This window comes from Poromitra crassiceps, assembly GCF_964638095.1.
Source record: "Poromitra crassiceps genome assembly, chromosome: 12".
Lineage (NCBI taxonomy): Eukaryota > Metazoa > Chordata > Actinopteri > Beryciformes > Melamphaidae > Poromitra > Poromitra crassiceps.
Genome location: NC_139632.1, coordinates 11,092,702 through 11,106,873, shown reverse-complemented (window position 1 = coordinate 11,106,873; position 14,172 = coordinate 11,092,702). Strand labels below are relative to the sequence as shown.

General features: G+C 44.6%; 1 protein-coding gene across 1 annotated transcript in view; it reads right to left on the bottom strand.

The window, feature by feature from the left end:
* Positions 1–2,059: 2,059 nt before the first annotated feature.
* brinp3a.1 (bone morphogenetic protein/retinoic acid inducible neural-specific 3a, tandem duplicate 1) overlaps positions 2,060–14,172 on the bottom strand; it is a gene marked incomplete at both ends in the record, with an annotated part of 64,974 nt that continues 52,861 nt past the window's right edge. The window contains 3 exons of the mRNA XM_083648141.1: positions 2,060–3,176; positions 7,136–7,358; positions 13,549–13,785. Coding sequence (XP_083504267.1) covers positions 2,060–3,176; positions 7,136–7,358; positions 13,549–13,785 — 1,577 coding nt within the window. The remainder of the gene's footprint in view (positions 3,177–7,135; positions 7,359–13,548; positions 13,786–14,172) is intronic.

The window sequence follows — 14,172 nt, the reverse complement described above, 5'->3', positions numbered from 1 at the left end:
TGGACATCAATGAGGCGTAAGAAGACGAGAATGCCTGCCTGTGCTTGCTTCAGTCAGGGCAGCATGCTCTGCGTGGGCCCAAAGCTCTCGAGGGCTCCAAATGTAATACTTTGTATTTCTCGGCTGGGAGTGAGACATGAATCCCTGCAAATTACAAGCGACTACAAACCAGTGAGCGCCACCTGAGAAAACAGGCTTTGATGCGCGCTGTCTTTCTCGCTGTCTCCGGCAGCCATCCATCAATGTAAATCAAAAGGGCTAAGATCTAGAGGCTGGTAATTCTCCCCCGGTTACTGCTCAGTGGTGTGGATCTGGGTGATGGGAGGTAATCTTCTGCCTACGCACTCCCCCTTGTTCAGAGAATAGGTACAATTGTGGCCATCACACTCCCGAAAGAATACCGCCAAGTCCGTACCCATTGCTTTATGTCTTATAAAACAGATAAAACTGCTAAATCGGATCAATTAGCACTTCGCACATGCACACACAAACTGTCAATTGCTTCCACACTGTAATAAAAAAAAAGTCAACGGATGAAGCATCTTCAGATTGTAATTTTGTTCAAATCAGAACCTTGTTATGAACGGGTGATATTCTCTTTTCAAGTTGGATTACATGTACTATTTCAAAATCATCGGAGAAAGCTTGTATCCAAAGGAATAAGCGAAAGAGCAAGACAAGCCAGCTATGTTATGCCAAGCAGTAGCTACGAGCTGTACTCTTTGCTGTTCTTTTGCTTTAATATACTGTATTATTCATTATGGTTGGGGTACATCACCTCATCAAAGCCGGCCAAGCAGATGCAGGCAAAGGTTCCCTGGAGGAAATATTTCGGTTAAATCCACGTTAAAAGGTATATCATTCAGAAATGCACTTTGGGACCGATAATGATATTCACCAACCGCTGAATTAAATGTCCTTCCCCAGATGAAATGGATTTGAATGTAGCTGTCTCAATTGTTCCATTTGCATTCAGTGTCTGCAAATTGGCACCAACTGATATCTTTATTTTCCACTGTTCATTTTTACCGTGTTCATATACTTTATTATGATTATGACTACCTTGTGGTAATGCACTTTGTGAAAGACACGGTGAATGCCTACAGTCATTCGGGGTCAATCCCAACCCTACAGTAAGTCAGCTATTATACTGTACTGCATGTCTGAATTGTAGAATTAAACCTACATGTAATACAATAATGTAGTCATTAAAAGTAAAATGTACACCATCTGTAGACCACACATAAAAATGTCTTTTATTTAGTGTATTAACAAAGTGTTTTATACATTTTATAGTGTTTTTTGTAACTTTTGTTTCACAAACAACAGTATTATAAAAATAAAAGCACATGTAACAGATATTGTGATCATCATGATGTGTTTTCTTTTTGTCTCAGCAAATCTGGAGTAATACAGCTTTTTTTTCTTTTTCTTTTCTTTTTTACAAAAAGTATGACAGAAAACAAAGACTGATTTCGCTGTTGTATGGACAATTGAAAGCAATGAGTTTACCCATTATAATCCTAGTTTAAAAAGGGAGGGCCATGGCAATTAAAAAAACGTTTTTTTTTTGTTTCTTTTTTCTTTGCACTTGTAAAATAAATGTTATAATGAGGGGGAAAAACATGCTGGTGTGGAAATGTTTATATTGTGAAATGATTACATTGCTTGGATAATACTTCATCAGCAAAAGCTTTTGTTTACGTACTGTATGTAAGTGGTTAAAATCTGTGCAATCTACAAACGTCAGCACATAGGCAACATGTCAGTGATGATGGAGTTTTCATTTGAATACTTGTAACTGTTATTTCATGATCATCGGAAAGAAAAGAACAAACTGTGCGGCGGATGTGGTGAAATCCTCCATAATTCTACGATGTTGTACAAATTCATAGGAAAGCTGACATGAGAATCCTAAACACACTCTTGAGATCCGTAACGACAATGGACATGTCCCCCAAACGTCCCTCGTGCCGCTCCAGAATTGCTCTTAACCGTTAGCAGGCCTGCGTGATAACCGCCCCCCTGCCTTCTGTGCAGCTGGACACTTGGCCACTTACTAACTACATAATTTGGTTGCTTCGTATTCCATTGAGTTGGGCTGTTTGGCGCTGAAAGTCTGCAGCGCTGCCTGGATCCGGACAACATCCGTGGTGGACAGTTTGAGCCGGTGCCGCAGCAGACAGGAGAACAGGTCCAGAGGCTGGGGTCCGGGCGGGGACAGCCGGTTGACCCGGTCCCGGATCTCCAGCAGCTGCAGCAGGGCCGAGTCCTGCGATCCCTGAGTATACGGGTAGTCCAGCTGTAAAATCAGGTCCTGGATCGCTTCCGGGTCAAAGTGCATACTGTAACCGTACACCTGGATGCTGTTGATCTTCATGTAGCCCAGGTTCCGTCCGGGTTCCAGGAACTCCAAGGGTTCGTAATAGACCGTCCCATTCCCGTTAGGCGACGGCCCCTTGAGGCGACTCCGTAGGTAAAAGTGGACCGTCTCGAAAAAGGTTTTCCACTTGTTGCCCAAAGTTAATGTCCAGTTGTAACAGTCCAAGGGAAGGTCTAATTTAGTCCTCTCCCAGTCTGGGTAGCTGTTCTGGTCGATGGGCATGATCCAACTCTCCGAGTGACTGCCGCCAAACGGGTTGATATAGACGGACAGCAAGGGCTCCAGAGTGCTGTTCTTGGTAAGGCAGATCTGTAGAGACATCCCCAGCAGCATGTGGACGTGGTTGGACTTGTACTTGTTGCTCTTCAGCGTCAGCAGCATCCTCTTCCTCCAAGACGGGTCGAACCAGTTATTGAGCCGGACGTCGTTGCTGACGAAGATCCCGTGAATGCTGATGCGGCTGTCGCGCTTCTGCAGCAGGTAGCGCAGCTCCAGGTCCTGCAGGTCCGTCTCGAAGCCGATGTAGTGGTCGGTGGAGTCGGGCACTTCGTTGCGGCACTGGCCCTGGCTCAACATGTAGCCCTGGTTGCAGGTGGCGCAGCGCGAGCGGTTCTCATAGGAGCAGGAGGCGCAGGAGGTGCCCTCACCCACCGCGCAGGGGATCACGCCCTGGCAGGGGGGGTGCTCATAGGGGCAGGAGCAGCTCCGGGTCTCCTCCAGGTAGGAGCCGATGTGGTTGTTCTCGCTGCAGTACATGATGGAGAGGATGTAGCTCAGCCAGTAGCTGAATGGCCTGCAACAAAGATGGAGCAGCATGTAAGAATTTGAAGGAAAAATACGCGAATTCTTTTAAAAATATCTATAGAATACAAAGTCAAGTAAGTATATGTAAAAACAATATGCAAACGTTCTTAAATCCTTACGGTTCCTCATGCATTATGATAATTAGAAAAGCATGTTTCATGGACAAGCTTTGTTCAAACCCACAGATCTTTATTAAACCTCTAGCATCTGTCTGTCAGTTACGGTTTTGGGAGCGCGCGAGTGGGCGATTTCCATAACTGCAGCCATGGCGCATCATCTCCAGAGTCTCCACCCTAAAATTGCCATCTTTGATAACTGTACTTTTGCCAACTTTGTACTTGCACTTACACTTTGGCTTGCTAACTTTGTACTTGGCCACACTTGGCTGTTAATACTCTGTCCATATCTTATTATGTATGTTGTCGTAAGTGTAATGTGTATGTGTATTTATTGTGCGTTATGTATCTCATGTACTGTAACTTGTGCACCAACTACACCATGTAAATTCCTTGTATGTGCAAACATACTACAGTATGGCAGAATAAAATTATTCTGATTCTGATTCTACAGCTTAAAAAATATTAACAATAATAATAACTTTGAAGACATTTAAAGGGAAACTTAGGGCGCCAGTGGTTAAGCTTTTATGGATTTGCTCAAAAACTAAATTTAATTTGCTCTTGTCATGTCACTGACTGACAGGCCATTTTGGGACTTTTGACAAAGTTTTATTTGTGATTTCTGATACATAAGATCTGATCTAGAGTCAGTGTCCAGGAGCATAAGTAACAATTGTAAAACATTTTATTTATTCAAAAAGGCAAGTTCCAACGGTAACTCGGAATTCCTCCAAGATTGTTTGTGAGAAAGGACCAGATGGTGCAGATGAAAAGCACATAATACTCTAAATCAATATTCCACAAACTTTTTGGTGTGCAGCAGTGGGGATTGGCTGTAATTTTTGCACACATCTGTGTCTGTTTTGGATCCAGTTTTGTTCTCTAGCAGTGATGGGAATTATCTTGTGGTGGTGGACTGCTGCCGAATGAATTTACGGGAAACGTGTAAGCTTTTCAATATAGATTGAAAAAACATATTTAGATGCCGAACAACTGTCCAAACAGTTGCAAAGTGCATTGGGCATTTCACTGTTGATGCAGAATGGAAAGGAGCCACTTCAGCTATATCAACCACGCAATTTTAGATTTTAGATTTTGATCGTGGTTGGAACTCTATCTAGATGTTCCAGCAATAATGAAACACATTATGTTAACATGATAATGGCATTAGAATTACAGACAAAACGCCTGCGTAAAGCAACAGACATTTTGGCCAGTTGCACATTTTATTGTAACACGTTATAATAATGTAATCACTATCAAATTGATTAAGAATTGATTAAGAAGGATGTGAATGGTAATTATATTAGTTTTGGTTGAATGTTATTGCTGTATGATGTGGAATGAATGGCTTGATGCTGACTTTTATACATTGTTATTGTTTGGATGTTGCTGAATGTGCGGCTTGATAGTTGAATTTTAATGCAGTTTGCACACCGTGTTTTGTATACTGTTATGCACTTTTATATTGACTATGTTCTTTTATTCTATGTTCTTATCATGTTCTGTACGTCGCTTTGGATAAAAGCGTCTGCTAAATACAATAAAGTAAAAGTAAAGTTATGTGTGCTCGCGTTTGATGACTTTGACTTTATTAATTCATGATTGGAGTAGGGTATACATTCATAAAGTAATGGGAAAATTTAACCCACTGCAAGAAACATGAACATCATTTCAAACTCCCTCAAATGAAAGAAAGCAGCTGAACAGAACCACTGTGGAAACAGTGACAGTGCTATAAATTTAACAGATTGTGACCAATTGCAATGATAAAAAGCAATGGCAGGACATTGAGACTGCCATTGTAACAGGTTTGCTGTAAAACATCAACTCAAAGGCATCATGAAGTGCATAATGTGTTAAGTGTGAAAAAGCTGAGAATAATGATCACGTGGATTTGTAGAAAAGTTAAATTATGACCTTCAAACACGTTTGAATGCATGAGCCATCAAGTCATTCCACCACAACATTCCCACATCATGTGAAGGCACCACATCAGCTATATATTCACCAAGGGAGGGGGTGGTTGTTGCATAGAGGTGTGACAGATGGGGAAAACATAAATATGCAAAAGAAAGATGCTCTGATAGACAAATCAGTAATCATGATTTTGATCGTCGAAAGGAGTTCCTGATTTGTTAACGATCCCCCACAACTTTCTCCCAGTCCCATATGTTTGAATCAGTAGAGCTGGCCCAGTTTCTCCAATTTGAATCAAATAATCAGTACATCCTCAGTACAGATAAGCCTTTTGTAACTTATTAATCCATTCAATTAAAAAGAATAACAACAACAACAACAAACTGTGCTATCTTTAGCAGTAATTGTGGAGCTTGTGTATATCTGGCCTCCACAATGGAAGCTGTGCACAGCGGGGGGACGAGGGAGCAGTCCCGTCACCCCCGCCTGGCACTCTGGCAGCTAGGATACGCAGACTGTGAGGGAAATGCAGTGACCATAGGGGCCAAAGAGCAGGTGGGTGGTCACCAAACAACATGCTCATTTTCTGTCAGCCCATTTCACACAGACCAGCCTCCTCCTGATAAAGCCACCGGTAACAGTTTCAGCAGCGAGTAAACATTTGATTTTTTTTTTTTTTTTGCGCCGCGGAAGACAGGCACTACATTTTCTCCATTAAAAGCTACATTTATTTACTTGGTGAACCACAGAAGCAATATCGGTTGTTTTGTGCGGCTGCATCACTGCCATTCTGACACCTCTTGTATTGCCCCCGACAGTATAACTCAAAAAGCATTGCTCTTCTCCGGCAAAATAAACTCCACAATGGATTTGTAGAATAAGCTACAAAGACTGTTTTTTTTTCTTCTTCTGTCAACAATTTTTTTTTATCGTCTGACGAAGACCATAATGCTTCAGTACATGAATAATGGCTGACAAGATGCCTGCATATTCTCTTTACAAAAAAGGAAAAACAAATCCATCATGAACTAGGTCATTACACACAAGGCATTATGGGAAATATGTCATGGAATAGAGGAAACGCCTGCAGTTTGAGCTTCTTCTTTTGGTACCTTCTTTTTTTTTTACAGGTTTAATCTTGTTGAGTTGAGTTTCCGCTGACAGTGACTATGGGCTGATTTGGTCAAAATGCAATATGTCTAAGATACATTCCATAACGGGAAAAAATTTGATGTAGAAAAGTGTCATGTAATTCCACTTTGGTCATGGGCCATAATCAAATAGTCAATTCTGTCATTGTGTTGCTTATGGATGCAATTATAGTGAAAATAAATGATTCCCCTTTTTCCGCCGGGGACCCCGTGGAACCCCCCCTCAAGTACCCCTGGGTAACCCACTTTGAGAAGCACTACACTAACGTGTTCCCATGGGGCACCTGAGCCAACAATCTAGTGGGGGGACACACGGACGATTTCGGTTGTTCTCATCACTTAACAGGGGAGTTGACCAATGGGACAATCTGCCAAATACCCTGTAAACACTGCCAACACTTTCACTGCACAGACACACCGCTTAGATTCCCTGGATGTATAAAAGAGACCAGGCTGGGAGTCTGGCCAAGACACGTGACAGTGCAGCTCGCTCCACTAAGGCCTCAGTAGGATAGCAAAAGCGCTGGATTGTGTTTATTATTAGCATACTGCCTAGTTCAGGGGATAGCAGAGACACACGCTGTACGTACTATTGGGCTGAAGTGAACAGAGTCAATGAGCGCTGACGTTCACACCTTAGTTTAAAGGTGGCAGGCGGTGGTATTTTTTGACTCGTTTCACACCTACATAACTGCCGGCTCCACCTGCACACCGACGGCAAACAGAAAGGCCATCAGGACCGTCGTGGTTCTTCTCACCTCTCCCTCAGCATGATGATTTGGGGCTGCGTTTGACACCTCTTGCTGAGCGTGAAGAGCTTGGTGACGATGCGCCGGGCTTTGCTCAGGAGCTGCTGGCTGCTGAGCTGCAGCTGCCGGTAGCGCTGGTGCACCGCCGGCTCCGTCTGCCACAGGTACTGGATGGCGGAGGCGTTGAGGGCGTAGAAGGTGGGCAGCCTCCGCACGAAGTTCTGGAACTCCTCTGAAAGGCAAAGAGAAGTGCCAAGAATTGAACACCCCCATCCTCTTAACTCCAAACAGACTCACTTGCTTTTGTTTTTTTTCTCCCCAATTGTACTTGGCCAATTCGTTGCTCCACCCCCTATATGCCGATCTGGGGAGAGCCGTAGACTAGCACATGCTTCCTCCGATACATGTGCCGCTCCTTTTTTCACCTGGCAGCGAGGAGTTTCACCGGCAGGACGCAGCACGTGGGAAGATCACGCTAGAGACCTAGCACTACATTTATTTGCCTTGCCCTCCAGTCAATATCAAAAAGTCAAGTCAAAATCAACCGCTCAACTCTGAGCGCCCCCTGCTGGTTGGGTTACATTGTGGAGTGCACGCCGTGCTCCCGTGGCCATGCAGCGCCTCAGAGGCAAGGCAAAGAAATGTGGTGCTGGGTCTGTATATTCCCCCCAGTTCCCCTCCCGTCTGAATCTGCCCTGACAGACCAGAGGAGGCGCTAGTGCAGCGACCTGACTCCATCCCCCACCGGCTTCCACCCCGCAGACAGGGCCAGCTGTGTCTGTAGGTACGTCTGACCCAGCTGGGAATTGAACTCGGGTCTCCACGGTGGTAGGAGAGTGCTTTTACCTCTACACTACGCTGACGCCCCCTGGTGTTAGGCGAGTGCGTTTACCTCTACACTACCCCGACGCCCCCCCCTCTTCAATCATTCTTACCCAAATATATGCCGCTGCTGCTATCATCACAGCAAATGAGAGAAGTGTTTTGTGGGGACCACATGGGCTCGGGAGCCGCGGGGGAAAACTGGCAGTGATATTGTTTGACACATATGCTAATAGCAAGAGGCAGAACTAAATTTGGGGTTGGGTCCATTTCATTCTTATTTTTTTCTTTCTTAATGAACAGCCAACAGCTTTTCCAGGGCTCAGTATGCAGGTTTCGGGTAGGGCTGGGCGATATGGCCTCTAAAGAATATCGCGATGTTTTTCGGCTATATCGCGATACACGATATATATCTCGATATTTTTGAAATCTCTCATAAATGCTCAATTTAACCCTTCAGGGTTCATACACATTTTGACCAATGGATTTCCATGACTTTTCCATAAGTTCTTAACCTGTATTTTATGCACACCTGGGGTAAAAAATAAGAAGAAAGGGCAGATAGTGAGCAAAGATGGATGATTTAATATTCCATAGCTCTGACCTACGCAAATCTGACATCACTATTCTGATATAGCCTAATATGATTGTTTTAGTAAAGTGTATCACTCAATAGTCAATACAAAAAATAATGGCTTTTATAGAACCGAAAGCCTAGCTGCTTAGTCTGCAGATAAAACATAAAAAATTACATTTAGACTCTTATTGGCATGACGGCAACATATGTGCGCATTCGTTTTCCTGATAGATCATGACAGCCCTGCAGCTAGCTACGTTAGCTTGCATGTAACGTTAACGTTAGTTGCTTTTGGAGACCGGAGACACAAACCCTGGACGTTTCATTTTGAGTAATGCATGAGGTTCTCTATGGTTTACGCCAGCTCTGGGAGTATGAAGTGCTTTAAATGCGGGGATTTTGGTCACAATAAGCTTGTGGAGCGCTGCTTGCTCTAGGTAGTCACAACCAGCTAGCTAATGTTAGCCCCCATCACAACAGCTAACGTTAACGCCAAACAAATCCGCTGCCTCCTCCCCATGTTGGTTTAGCGTAACGCCAGCTCAGACTTTCCCCTAATCAAAGAAACCTTGCGGGACATGTATTGCAAATCGCAATAGTGGTTGTTTTGTTATCATTTGAAACTGTCAACAGCCACAGTGGAGGCGGCCATGTTTCGCTAGCTGCGCCTCCTTGGGTTGGTGCGGACCATAGGTGCGGACGCGTGATTTCGAATCGCACATAGGTTAAGGACGGGTGTGTCTGACGCGGTTTGACGCGTTTGACGTATCCATGTGATTCCCCCTCCCTTCCTGAGTGTGACAGAGATCTCCCTTGAGAGAGAGAGCTGACAAGAGGAAACGTGAAGCGAGTCATGCCGGCGGCTTAAGTTATAAACAATGCGTGACAATTATACTCGAATGTTCGCGATATAGTCATTTCTACATCTCACGTGGCACAAGCCGCGATACATCGAGTATATTCGATATATCGCCCAGCCCTAGTTTCGGGAGCAGCGGCCAAAAAATGTCGGACAAAGGGCCTGGGCTTTCAGACCTGCTGTCTCCCCGGCACACACGAGGGCGAATAAACAGACGACACTTCCAAGGCATTCAATAACAATATCATCATCATCACCGTCGCCATCACTTATCTGGGAGAATCAATACGGACGCATCGCTGATGAGAAAATGACCACGCTGTTTGTAATTAGTTAAAGTCATCTTGATAATACAGCATCTGATTAGAAAGCCTATTTGGAGTCAATGGCTTCCCCGGTGATTACTCAAGGTGTATTACATGTTGCTGCAAAATTAATAAGGTGATTCAATGGCTTGTAATTAAATGAAGGGATTTTAGCAGTCGCTTTTCCAAGGCCTACCTTCATAAAGAGGAGAGAGAGAGAGAGAGATGCTCGACTGCCAATCGTGGGATTCCTTGATGTGTTAGGTAAAGTTTATTAGCATATTTATCCACCTGCTTAACGGTTAGTTAACTCTTCATTAACAGTCTGGACTGTAAGCTTGCCTTAACCTTAGTGACTTCATGCCTCAACCCAACCACAATACCTTGCATGACTGAATAACATGAACACCATTAGTCAATTATTACTAGACACGTTAGTTAAGTGTTAATTAAGGGTAATGTAGTTCATGCGTATTAAGCATTAACCCTTCATTAATGTGCCCTTATTGTAAAGTGTTACCATATCTATTGATATATTTATTTATTTACTTGTCCAATGCTGTAAGTAAACCGCACGATACTGCCAAGTTTCATTGGGTGGGTGGGGGGTGTACCACCACGCTGCCAACACTTGAATGTTATTTGGCTATAAAGACGATGACACGTCACCCCCGCGTGTCCCTCCTGTTATTATCATGTCAGCCTCGAACCCGGAGCGTTAACAACGCTTCACTTCTGTTATGACTTACCAAAAAAAACATATAGAACATAATGTCAGATTCCAGCGCAGAGAGGCTGTGTGTGTGTGTGTGTGTGTGTGTGTGTGTGTGTGTGTGTGTGTGTGTGTGTGTGTGTGTGTGTGTGTGTGTGTGTGTGTGTGTGTGTGTGTGTGTGTGTGCGTGCGTGCGTGCGTGCGCGCGCGGGCATTATTAAAAATGTCACAACCTCAGAGAAGAAGCTCAATGGGGGTGTCGGCTGGTAGCGAGAGGCTCAGCTGGCATTACTGTATGAAATCAGCCAAATTATGAGCTTAGAATCCATTTGAATTCTTTCTTTTAGAAGTGAATTCTATTAGCCGGGGTGTTTGTTTTTTAAACGCCTTCATTTAAATGTTCACAGCACATGGAAAAACAAACGTTTGAGCCTGGGATTAGAATACACACTGTAGGCTATTTTATTTACTCGTCAGTAGCGCCTGACCCTTCGCCTCGCTGACTCGTTCAGCGTTGTTGTGCTCAAATTAAAAACGGCACACATCTGCTTCTTAGTCAACGTCGATTACCAACGATGACAGTGACGTTCAGTCACCCTCAAATGTCCCAGCTAAGAAGAGGCTGCTGCATCAAGCAGGGGTGCCACTTACCTGATTAATATTAATGATATTCATATTCATATTAGTCAAGTAATTAACGGCTGTGCTGATTCAACATAAGTGAAAGCTGCGGGGGGGTGGGGGGTGGGGGGGGAGGGGGGCGATTGTTAGTTAATCGTATTTTGCCACTCGTTGACCAGGGAAACTCAATTTAACAGTCAGAATAATGAATATTGATTTGTCTATCTGTGTCATTAATTGTATCTGTATTGTGTGCAGGGATAACAGTGTGCCCACACAGGGTGTGTTTGTCATAAATACAGCACATTGGAACTCGGCTTGCTACAGTTCTCAGGGCACCTTGCTGGTTAATGTGGAGCACCACGCATTTTCAGTGAAAGATGCCTCTCCACCCCTCGGGTGGGGTGGGGTGGGGTGGGGGTGGGGGTTGGGGGTGATCAGAAGCAACAAAAGTGCCAATTGGGTCTAGAGCCGGACTTCCCGGGCCCAGCTGGGTCACGTCACATGGGCCTCGGATGCTATTTTGGCACGCCTGCTTTCCAGTCCAATGTCAATGGGGGAGTTGGGATCTAAGAGCTGAACCTGGCGATTTGACAGTAAAATATTTGTGTGTCCCCGACGCGCCAGTGAGCCAAATAATTCTGATGTGGTGTTTTTGCAAAAGAAAGAAAGCTCACCAAGATCCACTGATATTCTCTCTTATTTTATTTTTTATTTCTTAATCACGGTTCTCCCCGAGGGGTACAGTGCGGCATATTTTACTATTGGAAACTGGCAGCATTCCTCTTGAAGTTATTGCTGGCTCTGCCCTAACCACGTTAGCCTTAAAACAGATGGATGTAGCCAGCAATAATAAAGCAGCAAAGTGCACTGAGGAGCTATGAGTGCAGCTTGCACTAATGGCTTCAATATAACAAAGATGCCTTAGCAAGCGAGCGCGAGCTATAATAGGTGATCTAGTGTTAAGGAGTAACATTCAGAACAAATCTGTTGGCTGATATGGGTGCATGGATTCTACCCCCAACATTAAATGAGCAGAATATGCAGAAATCAACTTTCTGTAAAGGAGCTCCTGTAAAAGCCTTGATGTAAGGCAATGACAAGAGCAGCTTTCTGGGGTTTGTAGTTCAGGCCACTGCCCTGGTTTTGACTCGATATACGTGTGTGAACCAGCCACATCAAAAGCGAAACCTCAGAAGACATTTACTTTCAAGAGATCAAAAGCTGCACCATGCAATTTTCACGCGCTATGGCCCCCAAATGTCAGCGAGAGAGGTGTTTGAATTTTGATGACAGCAGCAGTCAGATATCACGGAGCGTGATGCCAGTAAGCGGAGCACATCATGGTGGTGTTACTGTCTACCAAGCCGGCTGGTTTGTGATCTCATTATATATACCAGGGGGATGCCAAAGGAACGAGGGAGGAAAGATCTATGGCTTTGGTGAGAAAACATCATCTCTGGATGGAGCTTTTCAGATCTTCAACCAGCTTTGTATCATTACAAAATCGATAGTATATGCAAATGAAGAATGTTGAACTTCCCTCCATCTTGCCTGGACTGACAGCTCTTTGAATTGAAGGTGCTGTAGAGAGAGCAATAATAATAATGATAGTGAGCGTAATAGTGACACCGTGGCAAAACTGTTCCAAATGACATCATTATGATAACATTTGGACCAGGAAGTTCTGTGAATCAATCAATAAATTGTATATGTATATAAATGCCAAACAAGAGTTATCTCAATAATAATGAATGGGGCTCTCAGTCCAGGCAAGATGGAGGGAACTTAAACATTCTTCAGTTGCATAATACTACTGTACCGATTTTGTAACGATACAAAGCTGGTTGAAAATGGGCAAAGTGGCCCTTTCACTTTGGATTCATTTCCCACCAGTGACCGAGCCTCGCCAGGCAGCTGGATTCACGCGAGATCACGATCATACGTCAAAAATTCCATCTTGCCACGCTCCAATCTGTTGGTTTGAATCCCAACCGCCAGAGGTTCATCAGCGTCAATCAGCGTCTCCTATGAGGCAGCTACGCGGGCGGGCTTTAGGTGTGACGCCAGCGAGAGCGAGCCCCGTGATAGACGGGTGGTTCATCCAATCACATGACAGGTTTTTTTCCCCCCAAGTGTCTGCCCGAGCGACTCGTTCCCAAATGGTTATGTGAAAACAAATCATCTGGCAGCATCAAGGTACCCGGCGAACATACCGACAACGAAAAAATAATTGGGACAAATGTGGTGAATCAACAGAATCGGGGTGAATAAGGATGCTCTTCTCTCGCAGCCCCACTCCGTGATATTGCCTGATTTGTACATAATAACTTTGCACCACCACACAGCTATAAAATGGCCTTATTACATCCAGATACACAGCGTATAATGCTGTAATCGTCCTTTTGCTTGCTTTCATTTCCTTTCTCTCTCTGCTTTCTTCGCCTTTCAAATCTGCGAGCGATATACAGCATAAGGGGGTCATCCCGACCGCGTGGGAGGAGACACGCACGCTGAAACACTGACCTGACTCCATGAAGTCTTGGTTGGCCACGTTCCAGGAGTCTCTGATGTGCCTCAGGCTGGCCTCCATGGCGCTCAGGTCCACCTGGGGGCAGTTGCAGCGGGGGAAGTCGGAGCTGCACTGGCACCAGCAGTCGCTGTCCCGGCACACCAGCTGGCCCTCCTCATGACAGCCGATGTAGCTGAGAGCCGCCTGCACGAACCGAGCCCGCAGGTACTGTGGCAGTATGGCCTGGAGGCCTGGGGCACACAGGGGACAGATAACGCGGGCAGAAGCACAGACATGTCACACACAGACACCTGAAGGGCGAATTGTAAATATTTGACAGGTGTTGCATAGAAATCGGTGTGTAAAGAGCGACACTGTTTTTCTCTTTTTGTTGTTGTTGTTGTTGTTGTTGCCATGATTGGCATACGCTTGGCGTCACAGGCAATAACACAGAGATTCACTTAAAACTGTATTTTTCACTATGCGGTTCCGCTACTTTTGTTCTGATTCATAATTATCTGGGAGTCACTTCAGAACTCTGCGGCGTGCATGGCAAAAAGAAAAGAAAGAAAGAAAGAAGGAAGAGTGATTGAAGCTAAATTGGTTCTGACACTCTCGGTTATAAGCCTGTGTTGCAG